The following is a 19,478-nucleotide window of genomic DNA, read 5'->3' as shown; positions in this document are numbered from 1 at the left end:
GGTTCTTTAAACCAGTAAAAAACATATATCGATATTTACAAAATAAAAATAACAGAGTTTATTAGAATGTTTATGAGTGCAATGGTGCAAATAATTTTATGAGGTGAAAATAGAACAAATTTTCATTTTTTTATTGAATTAAATTATTTAATATAAATAAAAAAAATGAATACAAAAAACCGAAATTACTTAGCACTTTCGATGACGTTCAATAGAACATTTATTTAATATCATGTGACCTACAATCTTTCAACCGATTTAATAATGTATACATTTAATTTATCATCGTCTATGTCGGATCAATATTTTAAGTTTTCTTCCATAGTCTAAAATATTTATTTCTTTAGTTAGAATAATTTCATGTTTTAACTGTTTTTACTTTTTTGGCTAATTGTCATTGTTAATATTTATTTTTTGTGTTATCTTTTTCAGTTGAAAGAACCTTGTAGATATAAAGTTTAATATATAAACAATATATGAAAGAACCTTGTTTTAACATTTAAAACTTTATATTTCCTCGTCCATCTTATATCACCCAACTTGTTCCTTGATACGTTCCATTTCGTCACCTTCGCTCATCTGACATTGCTATCTGTTCCTTATTTTTAACTAAGACTTACGGTGGATGCGCCTTTTCTTTTGTTGCTTTCTCTGTTTGAAACAAACGCCCACCTTTTATCAAACTTTCACCACCTTTGACTCATTTTAAATTAATCTAAAAACTCATTTATTTCATAAAATTTAGGATACAATGTGTCTTTCATCAACTTTTTGGAATTGGTGCGATATAAATGATTTATATTATTATTATTAAATGTTAAGTTAAATTGAATGGTGTTATGGTAACAAGTTTTAAAATTAGTACAGTGATTTGTTTTCCCTTGATTAACATGGAATAAACTTACTAACATAATTAGTGTATTAAATAAAACCATAAATAATTAATCTTGCAATTACTAACCATATCTTTACACTACCTTTATGTTTTAAAATATTGTTCTTTAAAATGGTGAGAATTGGAATATCACTCGGTCCTGAGGTTATGTATCGTACGACAGAATCGGCCGAAGCCATTTCTCTACTTCGCTGGTATTCATCTTCTTCCGGGTAGAATAATCTATAACCTAATAAACAAGTAATTATATAATATTGTTATTTTTATATGGTGTTGTAAAAAAAACCCCCAATTCAGTTAAAGATGTATTGTCCACCTAAAAAATTAATTCTTAAACAATTTTTTGTTGAATATGACATTTTATTATCACCTAGGCTAATAATCCAAAAATTGGATCGAAAAAAAAAAAATGTAATTTAAAGCAAATGGGGTTTTGGTTGAATTTAACCATTTATTTTGTCATTTTATAAGTGAAAACATTCATTTTTTCTGGTTTTTTTTTCTACGCAAGTGATTAACTTTATTAAAATTACAAAATAATATATTCAAAGTATGATTTTATTAATCTTTATTTTTCATGTTTTTGGGGGACAATACATTTTTAAGAAAATAAACTCCAATATAATCCACACAATATATAAGATTCACCAGTTCACAAACCAACCACACAATATTCAGTATATATTAACGTATATAATATACAGTACTGAATAACAAGGTTGAGAAGTCCACAAAAAAGTTGTAAACCAACTTTTTCTGAACCAAAGCGGTCAACTGTACACGTCAGCAAGAATAAATGTAACAAATATTGCTTGGTTCACACTCTAGCTTAAGTGATTTGACCAATCACAAGCGATGGATTATTTGAACTGTTGCATGTCATTGGTCAACTCACTTGTGTTGTGTCTACATCCTTGCATTGCATTTCTATTGGGAACAAAGTGTAATTGGCTGACAATTTAAGTCAGTTTCCCTTACCTGGTCTTTAGCAATCTTGCCAACTGAGAAATAATGAGAGTGCGGGTGAGAGAAGTACAAGCCAGACACGGATGCCGCTGGATCCATTGCTAAAGATTCGGTGAGCTTAATACCAGTGTTCTTCTCAATGTTCATTAGTTTCCACATTGTCAATTTCTCTGTGTGGTCTGGTTGGCTTGGGTACCCTGGAGCTGGTCGTATACCCTAAAACAAATGAATAAAGTGTCACAAACATTCTAGGTACAAATATGAGGTCATTAATTTTAAACATTAACTAACATTTGGTTAAAGATGTATTGTCCACCAAAAACATGATTAATTAAATGAGACTTTGATTAGGTTATTTTTAATTAGTTTTAATAAAGTTAATCACTTCTATAGAAAAAAAACTAATGTTTTCACTTATAAAAAAATAAATTGTTTAATTCTACGAAAATCCATTGCAGCCAATTTGATCATTTTTCTGCTTTAAATTACAATTTTTTCAGGTAAATAAATTTTGTTTAGATCCAATTTTTTGTTAAAGTGGATAACTATTATGTGACATTAAAATGGCATATTCAACAAAAAAAATTGTAAAAATTATTTTTCAGGGGGACTATACATCTTTAAAATGTCACCGGAAATACTATTACTAATTTTCTCTGGCTTTCTATTTACAAATATGTGGTCTTGCAATTCTGCAATAGCACAATGGAAAAGTACAGTATATTGAATGGTATACTTACAGCATATTTAATACTGTGCAAGTCTTTAGAATCAAGGGATTCATCTGAACTGTAACCCCAAAACTCTTTCCGAACTCTTTCATGTAATTCTTCTGCAAACGCCTATAAATTAAATAGAATTATATTTATAATTTTAAATTTCTGTTTAAAGCAGTTATAGTCCAGGGGAATTAAAATAAACATGGGTGAAATATTCACAATTCTATTCACGTGTAAGGAACTGTCTGGGCTGTCATTGTACAACTGAATTCTTCTGACAGAGCATGGTTCAAACTGTCTACATCGTATATAATATCTTGTATTGAATGTAGGTGGGCGTTCATTATGTTTAGCGAATCTAATTTTAGGGTTTTTGTAGTAGTTATAAAAATTCTCGATGCGCAGCACCAATGATAAAAGGTTGTAATGTTCTTATTCTCAATTTAGCATATGGCCAAAGATAACCGTAGCGAATTCATTCACTATCCTTCTTAAAGATGGCAATCCTGTTCAAAACATACACACAAGATGCTCTACATAAACAAAGCCTCATTACAAGATTTTGGGAGTGGAGCTGTTTTTTGTAATGTTTGCTGTGGTGCCTAAAAATGTTGGCTCTGATACACTCCAAAGTATAGGCCTTAATTAATGACAAGAGTTTCCAAAAATCACAAGCTCGATTCCTGCTAAATCCTCACCTCTGCCAAACGGTCTGCTAAAGATTTGGCCATGATAATGCTATAGTCATCAAAATCCTGTTCGTACTGTTGACACAGTTCATCTGTACCGAATCCAACGGACACAGCAAACGCTCCGATGTAATCTGCAACGCCAGTCTCAGCAGGTGCAATGAAATCGGACAGGCATGTATATGGCCCAGAATCTTTCTCAGCCTACAATAAAAATTTGTTCCTATTTAATAATATTTTCAATTATATAACGCCATTCCAAAGATCATTGCTGATGGAGCTGTGGGCTTAGATGTTACACTTTTCAACTCAATGTCATGTCAGTGCTGCCAATTCTAGCTCTCATTCGTCTGTCCACAACAGTGGTTGTGTGAGCTAGCACACCGAGGTAACCCCTACTAGGTTTTGTGTACACTAGACCTACAGTTTATAGTCCTTATCCGTGAAGGCTTATTCTACCACTAGAACGTGTTAATTTTTCATACAATATGGAATTTTTCCCACAATATAAGAATTTTACAAGCCACTCTGTTTAACAAAAATGTTTCACTTATTTTGAGAACTAGCTGTAATCTCTCCTTGTCTCACCTGCTGTCGAAGACCATAAAAAACAGCTTTGGGATCTTCTTGTCGTGGCATCTCATCATCTGTGAACACTTGTATATCGTCGCCAACACTATGAGCTGGGTAGAAACCTACAATGCCAGTAGCCTTCAACAGTTTTTCCCTAATGATGCGCTTTAACATTGTCTGTGCATCATTGAATACCCTTTGTGCCTCTTCACCTTAATAAATACATTTTTTGGTTATCTTTTGAGCAACAGAAATAAACTCTGTTTTTAGCTATACGGAAAATCTTATAAATTTATGCAAAGACAAATATTGTATAGGAGAAATATACAAATAGTAAATGTTTATGAATGAAATAGGTAGAATATTTTCATGATTCAAAAGATTGACTGTTTCATTCAATGAAGTGAATTGAATATAAAATGATCATTTGCCTTATGACACACCCACTATTTTTACTTACTGTATAGGATTATTATTAATGTATTAATAAATTAAAATTATAAATGAATGAAATAGGCAGAATATTTTCATGAGTTAAAAGATTGATTCTTACTTACCCACAGTTTTGTCTTTGAATATTTTGGGGTAATTACGGTTTGGATACTTTCCTCGTAACTGCCAGACGTCAAAGAAAGGCTTCCAATCAATGTATGATACCAAGCGACTGATGTCATAGTCTGCAAACACTTTTACTCCAATAAACATGGGCTTCACTAAAATAAATAAAGTACCATCTTGTTGATATAAAATTTGGGGTACACCACGTATATATAGTGAAATGAAAGAAAAGAAATGAAAAGAACTGTCAAGTTTCTTGACAATTCAATATACTTTGATCATCCTCAGGAGTGAGAAAAGTATATTGATCAAAACGTTGAGAAACTCAACAACTCATTGGTGTCACATGTTTTTCTATTTATAGTGCGAGTGATTACTTAGAGCGTTAAGTATAAAGCCTTGTCTAAACTATCAAACTTTATGTGAAAAAATGTGATTTGCCCATATAATGACATGACATATTTGGGGCTATCACTACCATATTTGGATACATCACACTTTTTTGTCAAACTAGTTTGATAGTGTAGACAGAGCTTTTGTTAGTATTTAGGAAAGTTATCTAGAATGTTCTTTATCAAAGAAAATAATTAACTTTTTATTTTCAAATTAAGCATTTTTCATGATTTTTGCCTTAACATGTTGGGAAAAAATATTCATACAAAACTTACTGGGTTTGGTGTCTGGATTTTTCCAGTCAATTGGGAACTTCTTTTTCCGTGCCTCATCCATCGTGAAGAAGTGTCGGTCTTTCAAGGAGTCGTAGTGATCTTCACGTATCTCTTCATATTCTTCTTGTATCTCTTCAAAGAATTCCTGTTTATCAAGCTCTTTTAATAATGACGAAACCTAGACAAGAGAAAGAATTATATCTGAGTGTATCTTTGTCATTTTATGTGTCATATGTTGATTTTGTATAATATGCCATTGAGTATTCAAGTTCTATTGCACTGTAAAAGTTCTATTTAATGGTTCTATTTAATGATTCTATTGTATGGTTCTATTTAATGGTTCTATTACATGGCAGCAAATGTTTACAATATTGTGTAATCGAAGGCTGGTGAGTGTAGCCTGTACTGTTACAGGCCATATAATAAATGCTGCCTTTTGGAATGACCTAGTTTTTATTTGTGCCAATTGGGGAAAAACATTATCCTTTATCCATACACACAAAATTACAGACATTACTTACGACTACAACACTTTTTGAAGCATCTAAAACATGTATTGCTGGGTTAGAATAACAAGGTGCGATCTTCACAGCTGTGTGGGTTTTAGACGTTGTAGCGCCACCTATAAGTAGTGGTAACTTCATTCCCAGTCTTTCCATCTCCTTGGCAACATGAATCATTTCATCTAGTGACGGCGTAATAAGTCCAGACAACCCCACAATATCTGAAGTTTATAAACATTATTTTCTGTTTGTTCTGCCACACATCATTCAGTTCAAAATTTGGTATTGTATACATATAAGTGCATTGTATTGTGGGATACATATAAGTGCATTGTATTGTGGGATACATATAGGTGCATTGTATTGTGGGATACATATAAGTGCATTGTATTTTGGGATACATATAAGTGCATTGTATTGTGGGATACATATAATTGCATTGTATTGTGGGATACATAAGTGCATTGCATTTTCATGGATTCTGTACCACTCAAATCTTTTCAGTTCAAGTATTCAGTACTGGCAAATGTACACATCTACATATTACAGTACTTATTACCTACCTGCTTTCATCTCTACTGCAGTCTTCAGGATCTTATCACAAGGGGTCATGACCCCTAGGTCAATGACCTTGTAATTATTACATCCTAAGACCACACCAACAATATTCTTTCCTATGTCATGTACATCGCCTTTTACAGTGGCAATAACAATGGTCCCATTGTTTAAATCCTGCAAGAAAATAAATACTAACAAATTTATTGGCTGGGTCGTCTTTTTAAAATTTGTATCTAGTATTTGGTACAAAGTATGTCAAAGTTTTGTGACAAACAATAGAATGATTAACTTAATGAGTATGCAAATTAGCTGAGAGTAAATAATGACAACTATTTCTAATGAATCTACTGTCTATGTATATAGTTATTGGCTCCAACATTCAAATAAACATAATTCTAAATGTAAATTTTTATAAATCACATCATCAAATTATTGAACAAATACCTCTAGTGATTTTTCTTCACCGCCTTCTTGGTTTTTTAACATCTCTTGCTTTTCTTTCTCCATATATGGTATAAGATAACCAACAGCCTTTTTCATTACTCTTGCAGACTTGATGACTTGCGGTAAAAACATCTTACCTGCCCCAAATAAATCTCCTACTATACTCATCCCCTAAACAATTGTGAAAATATTGATTACATTGAGAACAAAAATTAGTTAATAAGATGAGGATGGACGATGACCATGTTATATGAAGTATATTGATCGAAATGTCAAGAAACTCAACAGTTCTTTTCAGAGCTATATACATGTGGTGTACCGCAAACTCATATTGATTTCTCCATGCAAACCTTCATAAATAGACCATGTTATGGTTATACACATATTCACATCAAAAGCTTGGGTCTCACTAGAATGCAAGTACAGTAGGTACAAAATAATTTGACCAATAAATAATGAAAAAAGTATGATCGTTCACTTTGATTGGTCAATGTATTACATTACGTATTTGCTTCCTAGTGGAAGCCTAGTTTTTTAGGATAGGCATTTTGATAAAATAGATTATTATTATTACAGTAGTACCCCTATTAAGTGGACACCCAATAAAGTGTCTCATTCATATGGATTGGTCATAGTGTTAAACTTATATTTCTAGTTCAGGTAAGTGTCCCTTTAATACAGGTTTTCTCAATAAGGGTGTCCCAAAGAAGGAGCTGAAAAAGTAACGTAATAAAAATTTATGCTCGACCTTCATCAGTGGACCCTCGATGACATTTAGTGGTCGTGGATATTTGGTCTTATCATAACGAGCTTCTTCAGTGTCCTCAACCACATATTTGTCAATACCCTGCAAGATAAAAAAGAACCAAGTTAAACCAACAGTTTAATATAATGGTACAAATAATTTCATTAAAGATGTGTACTGTAGGCATAAATAATGGTTTGTTTAAAAGTTCATGTTAACAAGATGGCAATACTAAGGGTATGTTCAGATCCACAGAGTGGTTGGTTAGAGGTCAAAATCATTGATGCACGACTTTCGTATCGTAAGCGTCATTCACTAATCTTGTACCTTGAGCTGTTGTAACGAACGAATGATTAGTGTTGTAAGAGGTGGCTTCCACTAATCTTTTCCTGGTTCAGACCTATGGTGTTGTACTTAATATGATATGAAAGCATAACTCCATAGGTCTGAACAGGCCCTTAATGATATAAGGCTAAAATGAGTAGGTGTGGATAATTACCTTGACTAATGCATGTTCTAATCTATTCTCTACTGGCATATTTCTCCATTCATTGTCTTCAACCACTTTTTTGGCCCCCCTTCCTAAAGTCTGAAATAATAATGTTTGTTATCTTACTATAATTCTATATTTTAAACACATATCTTTATCAAAGCACTGAATGATTTGACCCAGTTAAACTATCAAAAAAAGGCCTTTCTTATCTGTATTATAATATATTAAGCTCTGTCTACACTATCAAACTTTATGAAGAAAAACATGACATGATGATGTTATATCACTACCATATTTGGGCATCCACTATCATATTTGAGCACATGACACTAGTTTGATAATGTACCCAGAGCTTTACAATAGAACTCCTATTAAGTGAACAATTTGTTGGGTACTAAAGGTGTCCTCTTCTACTATATTGCATATATTATAACACTGATTAGTTTTACTTTATTACTTCACCTTTGTACTAATGTACATAAATGAAAATTACACTGTATTAAGCCAAGCCATTGAGCAGTAAAGTAAAACATGCATTTGAACTTACTTGTGCGTAAGCTAGTAGTTTCTCTGTGCCATCTGGGTCCTTGTTCCATATAAGGCTTTCACAGAGTTGGAGTAAAGTTGGATTGATATCATCATACACTGGTAAATTACCTGCATTGACAATGCCCATATCCATACCAGCCTAAAGATAGTATCAACAGTACATTTTAACATACTAGAAAAGGTGGTTATATATTTATATCTTTTTTTTAAATAGTAAATTGTACATATTTTATTGTATATTAGCAGAAACACAAGGAAATGAATACTGTTGATAGGAAGAATTGAATTTTATATATTTATAATGTAAAGCCCAACATTTTCACACACAAATAAAAATTGATGTTATTTTAGATATTCCATTGTTTTAAGTAATTTAGATAATCCATTGTTTAATTAGTAATTATCTGTATGTTATTCTTCCCATGGTAAGGTGAATGCAACGCCTAACTAGGCAGGCTTATTACAAAGGAGGCCTAGCTACACCCGACCCAGCAGTAGATATTCAACTTGTTGTTGGCTACGTAATATAACAGATATCGCCTTTAATATAAAATTTGATAACCCCTTGAGAATGAAATTTTGTTGGAGGAAATATATTTCCCTCAGCGCTTCGCTTCGGGGATGTAAAATCTTATATTTAACCTCTAAACAGGCAATATCTGTATAATAGTCACTGGCAATTAGAGTTATAATTGCCACAATGTACCTTAATAGCATGGAATAGGAACACACTATGCATGGCTTCACGAACAACTTCCATTCCACGGAATGAAAATGACAAGTTAGACAGTCCACCACTGATGCGAGCTCCTGGTAACGTTCTCTATAAAAGATTAACAGGCATGGTTATGAGAATGAGAAATAAATGTCACATTACCATAATATAACATAATATTCAATTTCCATTATTGATCAATTTGCATTATGATGTATATGCATTTCAGCTGCCAAATGGAATGTCAAATTCGGAAAAAGTACAATTACAAACACACAACGTACTAATACAAACACACAACGTACAAAGACAAGGTGAGAGCAACCAAAAATACAAATGCACGCATACAACATACTATTACAAACTAAAAACACACATAAAAACGTATTTGCAGAATAAACATCCACAAAAACGTAGTCGCGAAAAAAAAGATGCGCAGAAAATGTCAATAAAATTGTCCATTTTAATAGTGGGTAATGGGTATGAAAATAATATGTATGTATTATGTATTTTTTGGCGGATTTGGCTTTCCATATGTCTTGTGTGTATTTACCTTAAATAATGTTAATCTTACCTTAATCTCTTTCAATGCATTTATAAAGTCTATAGCATATGTATTGTGCTCCTCTATACCAGTTGCTATCGTCAGAATGTTGGGGTCAAATATGATGTCATTCTGGTTAAATCCGACCTCGTTCACCAGTATGTTGTATGAACGTGTACATATTTCAATCTTTCTTTGGCTGTCAGCCGCCTGCCAAAAAAAGTAAATTAAATAACTTATGACTAAAACACTATTTTTGTCTGTATTACTGTTTACAGGTTATAAACTTGGAAGGGATATCCATTCTGGAATAATGGCATTAAGTTTAATTTTAAAGGTTTTGTACACATCTGTATAAATAATCTATCATCATTAATCAGCTAAAAAGTGATTTTAATGAGATTGTTACCTGTCCAACTTCGTCAAATGCCATTACAACTACAGCAGCCCCATGTCGTTTTATAATTCTAGCCTTTTCAATAAAATCAGCCTTTCCTTCTTTTAAACTTATACTATTTACAATACATTTTCCTTGTGTGCATTTCAACCCTGCTTCTACAACTTGGAACTTTGACGAATCCACACAAAGAGGGACCTGTAAAAGTAGGTAAAAAGTTATGTATGCTTAGATTTTGGTTGTGGACAGAATGACAGGGGCCGTTTGGTGGCAGCACTCGACACGGAGGGATCCTTAGGGGAGAAGAAAGATGTGGTATGTGTCAACCACACCTGTGCGCAATTCAGTCCAGTAGGCTGCAAGTTGCAGGTTATTCCTCATTTACATTTACAAGTAGAACAGTTATAGACAATGTTGGTTTTCAAACATGCAATAATCAGCAGCCTTGCATTGCACATTATCAAAATGTTTACATGAACATACAATAGAACCATTAAATAGAATTTTTACCATGCAATAGAACTAAATACTGAATGGCTTGTGATACTATACTCAGACGTCACTGTTACTGGATACTATTGGAAAATAATTCCCTTCAGGAAGATATTAATGCTTCAAAATTATTCCAAGGGAACTATCATTGAAATAATAATGTCCAAGCGACTTACCCTGCTGATATCAGGCTCTGATGCTATTAAATTGATAAACTTATTCATTGCTTTCAAACCATCCAACATACCCTCATCCATATTAATATCAAGAATTTGAGCTCCTAACTCAACCTGAGATTTAGCCACACTCAGCGCATCCTATGAAAAATGCAATTCAAATTTTCAATTTGAAGAAATATACAGTGCAAAGATTTAACATTTCCAATGTTTGGGCAAAAACAATGTTAGGATGTTTCTGGCCTTTTGGAACTAACATATTTTGCATAATAAAAAATGGCAGCCATTTTTCAATATATTTTTTTGGAAACTGCTGTAGATAGTCTAATCCAGACATGAGCATTGTGTTGACAAACACCAGTGCATTTAATTTTGAAAAACTCAGTACCTCATATTTATTGTTTGCAATTAGTTTAGCAAACCGTCTTGAACCAGCTACGTTGCACCTCTCACCAATGTTCACAAATAAAAAGTCTTTTTCCATTATCATTGGTTCAAGTCCTGAAATAAAGAAATAAAATAAAGGTTCTCAGTGGATCTATTCAAATACCAGCAAAACAAGCTAAAACTAAACTCATACAGATAATATTATTAAGTGCTCTATATTTGACCTTTGCCTTTGTAAAGATTCAAGTGAAGCTTGAATATATTTACCAGATGTCATCAGAGCATCTGGATGAACTGATTTAGGAGGAACTCTTGGTTTATAGACGCTAACTGCTTCTTTGATGGCTTTGATGTGTTTTGGTGTGGTGCCACAGCATCCTCCGACAATGTTCAACAGGCCATCTTTAGCAAATTCAGCAAGCTGCGAGGACATCATCTCTGGAGTCTCATCATAGTCTCCAAAAGTATTTGGCAAACCTGAAGAAGGAATACAATTATTAGAAAATGGCTACAGCTTGTACAATTACACTCTAGTTTCAATAGGGTATGGGTAAAAGCTTGGTATGAATATACTGCATGATATACTGAATGGCATACTATATGGTATATTGCATGATATACTGCACGATATATTGCATGATACAGTACATGGTTTATTGCATGATATACTGTATCATATACTACATGGTTTACTGCATGATATATTGCATGAGATATGTATAATATACTGCACAATATACTGTGTGATACAGTACCTGGTTCATTGAATGATATACTACATGGTTTACTGCATGATATATTGCATGAGATATGTATAATATACTGCACAATATACTGTGTGATACAGTAACTGGTTCATTGAATGATATACTACATGGTTTACTGCATGATATATTGCATGAGATATGTATAATATACTGCACAATATACTGCGTGATACAGTACCTGGTTCATTGAATGATATACTGCATGATATATTGCATGAGATTATGGTATAATATACTACATGATACATTGCATTGCACGGTATATTGCATGATTTACTGCACAATAAACTACACAATATATTGCATGATGTACTTCACAATATATGGCATGATATACTGCAAAATATATTGCATGATATATTGCATGATATACTGCACAATATATTTCATGATATACTGCACAATATATTGCATGATATACTGCACAATATATTGCATGATATAATGCACAATATATTGCATGATATACTGCAAAATAGATGGCATGATATAATGCACAATATACTGTACTCCATGATGGTATACTGATGATTACTGCATGATATAATGCATGATATACTGCATGACATAGAAAATTGTGTTGACCTGTAATCAAGATACTTTATAGTCTACAAGTGGTAAAGATCCATATCCTGTCAAAAAATGGAATTCAGATCATGTTCCATTGTTGTTTGAGTATTAATTTACAAAGTGTAAACATTACATCATATTTGAAACAGGTGTACAATATTGTTTAATGTAAATCAATAAAAGATATACCTGCGTTGGGATAGCATATAACATATGAGGGAGTGAATAGTCCAATGGCTTCTATAAATGGTCTCATTTCAGTGGCCCCTAATGCACAGTTCAGACCAAGACACATTGGTTTCACATGGGACACACTGATAACAAAGGCCTCGCCTGTCTGGCCTGACAGAGTTCTTCCACTTTTGTCAACGATGGTCCCAGAAATCTGAATTTGGAAATATTAATCAGTTAGTTTGGAAAATTACAACTTGACACATACATATACAGTGGCATTTCAATATCTATCAAAGAAAATATGTGTATATAAGAAAACAAAAACAATAATAAAAACATTAAAAATAATAACCTTTTTATAGCTTTTTTTATAAATACAGTTCCAAGAATTTAAGGGACACCTCTATTAAGGGACACCTCTATTAAGGGGATACTTTCCCATGAAACAACCAAGGGGAACTATATCATTTAATAATACGGCCAACCCGAATCTGAGGACACCAAATAGTAAAAGCAAATGTTGTGTCCCAAAGTTGTCCCCCTGTATTTCTGTATTGACATTTGCAAATATAAGTTCATATCATTTTATTAAAATGACAATAAGCAATGATGAAGACTTAATTGCATGTGATGTACAGACATGTTTAAAACTGAAAGTTAAACATCAAAAGCTATTAGTATTAAACATTAAAAAAAAAAGAATATACAGTATAAAAATGTAACAACAGTATTTGTCAAAAAAAAAAAACTTGTGAAAAAACGCATAAAAAAAAGCTGTCTACACTATCAAATTAGTTCGACAAATAAAAGTGCCTAAATATGGTAGTGATATGCCCAAATATTGTAGTGATATGACATCATCATGCCCATATATGTTCACATCAATTTTTTTTTTCACATAAAGTTGATAGTGTAGACAGAGCTTAAGAACAGCTTCAAATTCATCAACTTTATTATTCAGGGACCTTGCGGTGGTGGTAAGGAAAAAATGTGGCATTATTATTAAAGTAACCTGGCTAAAATATTTAAGATATTTCGAACACAGTTCAACATTGAACAGCATAGCCCTAGTTCTGTTGCCAATGATCGTATGTATATTAAAACACCCGGCAGCACAGACACTACTTAGGGGATGAAAATGTAGAGCTCTTTTATTCTATCAAAACAGCTATGCTGCTAGTTTTGTCCTAATTACTACAGTAAATTTCAAATGCCTATTTATGAAAGTTTACAGTAGAAGATTATGGAATCTTTCAAGCAGAAAGGGTGTAACATGGTGCTATGTTCAACTCTATACAAAGTTTTTGAATTGAAAGTGGCAAGAAAATCAGCCGTGTGTATTATGATTTGTTCTTACTTATTCATCTTGTGACCTTGTAACGCATGACTACATCACAAAGGTTATAAATTGTAACACAACAAATCCTCCCTGTGTTTTGACATTTATTGTTTGGATACCACCATGTTTTAAGTTACTGTACAATTTAGTCTACTGTACTTTATTCAAATATCTATAAACTAAATGTATAGGTCCATGCTTTAATATCAAATTAAATTTCTTTGTAGTTTTTAAACTAGTGATTTGATTTGCCTACATATATACTAATATTTAATGACAAACGATTCCTACAAAATGAAACTAATCACTATCTAGTAAGTGTATCCTTTGCACTGATTGCAGATAAAACATTTAGAATATAAAATGTGCATATACTGAAAATTTAGTAAAAACACAAATTTAGAATATCCGAGATTTTACCCTTGTGGGTGACTCTTATCTTTATATAACTGCAGCATTATCATATCCATTTTTACTAGATAAATAATACCAATACCACACAGCTGTAATAATGCCTATAAGATAATAGTTTGTGAAGGTCAATACTATAAATAATCATTTTATTGAACAACGCAGTTTATAAGTAATTCTTATACAAAATGTATAAGAATACACAAAATAACAACAAATATAAATGTATAAAAACTACTAGGTTTTGACTGCCCTTTGATGAGACATATAAATTATTTAAACTTAAAAATTTAGTGTAGTTGAGCTGAAAGAAATTGTATAGGTTGTATTAAAGTAGATTTATTATACTATACTTACAAAGAGTGGAACTGGTTCGTATTCACTCTCAAAAAGCAACTGGATAGCATACAGGGCGGCTTTTGCATTAAGTGTGTCAAATATAGTCTCTACGAGTAAGACATCTGAACCGCCATCTAGTAGTCCTTTTGCTTGCTCTGTGTATGCCTTGACTAGTTCATCAAAAGCTAATAAACAAACAAACATTACACAGTAATATATTAAAACTATTATACATTATCAAATTTCATATTATTTTCTGAATATAGTGTTCAAAACCTCACAATAACACTTTTTTCATTATTATTATTATTTTTATCATCAAATTTCCCAATTTCATTAGTTCAAAAATATTTTTAAAAAAACATCTTTCATAATTTGTTTGAATACTAAATATGGGTTTGATTTAATACCAGCTTTGCATAAAAATTGTTAATAAAATCACATTTGCTGGTCAAAAATCTGTGCTAAATGGCCTAGTAAAAAATTACCACCAGATTCTAGAATAATAAATATGCTGTAAATTGCTTATAATGCTTTACATAATAAAGTGCAGTGGACTTTTATCTCCCCTAAAACTCTGTTTACACTATAAAACTTTATGTGACCAAAAAAAACGTGATGTGCCCATATACGGACATGATGATGACTACCATATTTGGGCACATCACTACCATATTTGGGCACATCATACTTTTTTTGTCAAACTAGTTTGATAGTGTAGACAGAACTTAAAGCCACCCCTTAGTGTAGAACTACCACTAAATGGGCTTAGTTGAATTTGGACCAGTACACCAGGATAACCTCAATTCAAGTCTTCTTTATCGAGAGACTCGTCGAGGAAAGACTTGAACCTCGAATATTGACATGGTGTGCGGAGCGCCCATGCTTTCACAACTCGACTCGACAAAATAAAGGTTTATCAGCATTTAATGTTAGCTAGAAATATAGTAAGTCTAAAGCCTACACTATCAAACTTTATGTGACAAACAAATGTGATGCAGCCAAATATGGTAGTTACATGCCCAAATATAGTAGTGATATGACATCATCATGTCCATATATGGACTAGAATCCAATAAATAAACATACTTATGTTTCTATACTCTGGTTGTTCAACAGATGGTGAGATGGATAGTGTACGATTAGTCGGTCCCAAAGCCCCTGCAACATAGCGTGGGACACCTGTTTCTTTAGTCACTTCCTCTGCAGCCTTTTTAGCTATTTGTGCTGATTCTTTATTTAATCGGTAAACCTGTGAGTGAAATAATATAATAAAACAAAATCTTTAAAAACAGTTCCCTCATTCTAGATGTTTTAGTTCTAGTTGCCCCATGCGTAGCAGATGAGATACAGTAGTTGTACGAGCATCATGATATATGATACACAGGCATAAGCCATATCTCCCAGTGGTGCCTATCTCCAGATGTACAGTTCTAGTCTTAGTTGTCCCATGACCTAGAGGATCGTAGGGGCGTAGCAGATGAGACACAGTGGACTAAGTCCTTCCATAGGGGAATTAGTAGTTGTACGAGCATCATGATACGATACACATGCATAAACCATATCTCCAAGTGGTGCCTATCTCCTCTCCAGGCTGGCAGGGTTTTGCTGGGTAGACATGTAGGCCTATACTCAAATAAAATAAATAACTTACAATGTGTTCTAGTCCATAGTCAGCTTGTGCCACACTGGTTCCACTAAATGTATTTGTTTCAACAAAGTCGGAACCTGCTAGTAGGTAATCCTGAAATATGATAAAATGAAAATAGACTTACAAGACATTAGCTGTCGATACTAAGGATACCCCCACTACAAGTGAGGAGAAGAACCTACACAAACTGTAGAAGTTGTTGCTGCTGACACAGGTTAGAGTTCTTGACAAAATCAGACATACAGTAGGCAATATATCATGATTTCCAATGTTTTTTTAGACCTTTTATATCAAAAGATAGTCTAGATATTGTAATTTGTAGTATTTACGTTGTTGGGTTGACCAATTACCATACATGTATTTTAAATAGCACACTGTTACAATTTGGTCTTTCCTTGCCTTTCATATATATATATATTTTTTTAATTTTAAAAAGGAAAGAAATTGTTATCCGTACACAAAATTGTCAAAACCATTTTTCCGGATGTCAAAGCACTATGCACAAATTAGTTTTATTTTTTTTAAATGTTGCATTAATAAAATTAACAAATGCCACATTATGGAATCAACAAAATCAAATAATTTATTATATTATTTTTTTAACAAACTGGTTGCATCTACGCTTAGTCGTAGATAAAATCTCCAGACTACAGTATATACATGGCGTTAGATAAAAGACTAATGTTGTGTAGCGTTAGACTATGGTTCGAAACTCATACATATCTTCTTTTTTTTTAGGCGTAGGTATAGCATGGGGATTACATCTACGACTAGACACTGCATTTTTTAATGTTCAATCATACCTTATGTATCTTTAAGATAGCATCTGCTTGTGTAAGAGACAACAGGTCATTGTTACCCTTCAATGATTTGGGATGATTTTTAAACTCCTCACCACGGAACTCATTTTCATCAAATTTTAATGCCTGAATCATCGTACCCATTCCACCATCGAAGATCATAATCCGCTCCTGCAGTGTCTTGGCAATCTCAATTTCGACCCCCATTTTAATATATATTTATTCTCAACGACTCTAGAAGAGAGACAAGTAGGTATAGTACTGATATTATAAAATAAAGGATCCTTAATATGAGTGGAATATATTCATTTGTTTAAAGACTAGTGTAGTAGTATTTTTCATATTTTTGCTGTATGTGTGCATCATGGTTGTCATAAGGTATGACGCACATCAGACAAAATAACACACCTCTCCCAGGGGGTTGTAGTGTGTCATACAATTTACAAGTGCATTCTCTAGGCTACTGAAGACAGACGACAGAGACACAGATGACAGAGACACATATTACAATTGACATCGTCCTATTTCATAAGGCTATATAGCAATATATTAATATTAATTACATGACAACATATTATTGGTGTAACTTACTACATTTAGAACTTACCCTGTTTTGAAGAATTGCTGAATTATTAGAGACTTGCCTTTGTGTTTTCACCAGATATAAATCTTAATTAACTGAAATTTAAAAAAATTGGACGATGAATGGGGCACTTGTAAATAAAAGATTGTTTTCTTTTTATAACCAGTGTAGGCCTAGGCTAGGCCCTAGTTAGTTTGTGGTAGCATGTAGTAATAGAACTGGCTAAGCCAAGCATAGGCCTAGTTAATCCCTAGCCGGTCAAGCAGCTAGCCCTTGTGGTATACCGGGCGGGTGTAAGCTGCATGAACTAGCCTAGCCTACCTCTCCTCCCTGACTAGCCTAGGCCTAGCATATATTTAATTATGGTTGTCAAATCTTCATTAAATTACAGTACAAACTCACCTGGACAGTTCATGTTTCTGTGAGTTCACCATACAAAAATATTTAGGCCCACAGAAGCTTCTATGTCTAGCCTAGCACCTCTTGAACTTCTTATCAAAAATCGTGTGTTGATGCACGGAAAAAAGAAACACGTATGAAAAGCATGGATGAAATCGGCGGTATAAACAATAAACCAAATTGGTAGGTCAAGGTCAAAGCATGATCTAATTTATAAACCACTGCTGAACGGCTGTACGTACATATAAAAGAGGTATTATTTGGTGTTCATAAATGCACCACACAAGAAATTATGAATTTTACAGATTAACGTCTGGAAAGACATATACAGGAGGTATTATTTGGAGTACGTAAATACTGTATACCATTTATGGAGCTTAGCATAAATGTCAACAACTTATTTTCCACTTTATAGTAACAAAACAAATAGACATAAACGTCATAAATTTTCATTCTTACCTAGCGCTATTACACTACACAACAATGAGTTTCAAAGATAGGTCATTAATTAGGTATGTTGTTTTTATATTGCTTGATCAGTTGTTGTTGTTAGTTCCATGTTGATATTATGTGAGTGTGTATTGTTTTGTTTGTGTTTTTCTGCCAAGAAAACAATTATCATTGTACTATGTATGAATGACTTAATAAATCCAATCTGAATCTAGTAGTATCATTCTAAAAAAGAACTAGACATGAAACTCGTCACTTTGACGAGTTAGTTATCCGCACAACGACAAACGCCACGTGCACGTCATACGTTGGAATATTGCACACAGATAAAGATTATGGCATTATGACAAGAACTGAAGAATATGATATGCTGTTAGTGCTGAATTCTGTCAATTTGTGTCATATAGTATATACATGCAAACAGTATAATCTGTATACATATTACATACAGTGTAGAATAGGTGAAATTACGGGACCCGCCATTTATTCCAATTTTTAACATGGCGACGGTATCAAAATGAAACACTTAAATAGCAATTTCTGGAGGAAATTATCTCAGGAACAACATATTAACGTGTAGAAGAAATTTGAATACGTAAAATATAGATGCGCACCCTTTTAAATGTGATGAACTATTACGCAAAATATGAAAATACGACTTTTTTTATTCAACTGGCCATATGATGACGTCACAACATCCGATTGGCAAAATGTTTACATGAATTCGTATCTACAATCCAATAGCTTCCAGAAAACGTTTTAATCGTGATTATCACATTTTATTCTTACGAGCTATTACAGATTAAAATTTACTGTAAAGATGAAATTAATGACCCACGTAATTAAAATTTTTAGGCATGATGACGTCATAAAAATTAAAATATTTTTATCTCATGCTAAAGAAAGTTGATTGACCTACACAAT

General features: G+C 32.8%; 1 protein-coding gene across 2 annotated transcripts; it reads right to left on the bottom strand.

Moving 5' to 3' along the window:
- Window positions 1–115: 115 nt before the first annotated feature.
- Window positions 116–18,241, bottom strand: LOC144852865 (methionine synthase-like). 2 transcript variants are annotated; one of them, XM_078710893.1, is made up of 26 exons: window positions 18,108–18,241; window positions 17,730–17,800; window positions 17,126–17,356; window positions 16,326–16,415; window positions 15,761–15,923; window positions 14,690–14,856; window positions 12,598–12,793; window positions 11,339–11,548; window positions 11,073–11,185; window positions 10,685–10,825; window positions 10,029–10,214; window positions 9,650–9,829; window positions 9,067–9,183; window positions 8,359–8,499; window positions 7,818–7,907; window positions 7,322–7,420; window positions 6,574–6,744; window positions 6,135–6,303; window positions 5,590–5,792; window positions 5,069–5,246; window positions 4,400–4,555; window positions 3,858–4,054; window positions 3,279–3,473; window positions 2,602–2,703; window positions 1,874–2,077; window positions 116–1,124 (listed from the first exon to the last, which is right to left on the bottom strand). In XM_078710893.1, exons 3-26 carry the CDS (start codon window positions 17,327–17,329, stop codon window positions 1,041–1,043), a joined length of 3,756 nt encoding a protein of 1,251 aa, XP_078567019.1. In that variant the 5' UTR covers window positions 17,330–17,356; window positions 17,730–17,800; window positions 18,108–18,241; the 3' UTR covers window positions 116–1,040. The 2 variants fall into 2 exon arrangements, with proteins under 2 accessions (XP_078567019.1, XP_078567020.1); XM_078710894.1 differs by lacking the exon at window positions 17,730–17,800 and having other exon boundaries at window positions 18,108–18,228.
- Between the last annotated feature and the right edge of the window lie 1,237 nt (window positions 18,242–19,478).

This window comes from Antedon bifida, chromosome 9 (genome assembly GCF_963402885.1).
Source record: "Antedon bifida chromosome 9, ecAntBifi1.1, whole genome shotgun sequence".
In the NCBI taxonomy this organism is placed as follows: Eukaryota; Metazoa; Echinodermata; class Crinoidea; order Comatulida; family Antedonidae; genus Antedon; species Antedon bifida.
The sequence above is the reverse complement of the archived record's forward strand: the minus strand, read 5'-3'. Positions and strand labels throughout refer to the sequence as shown.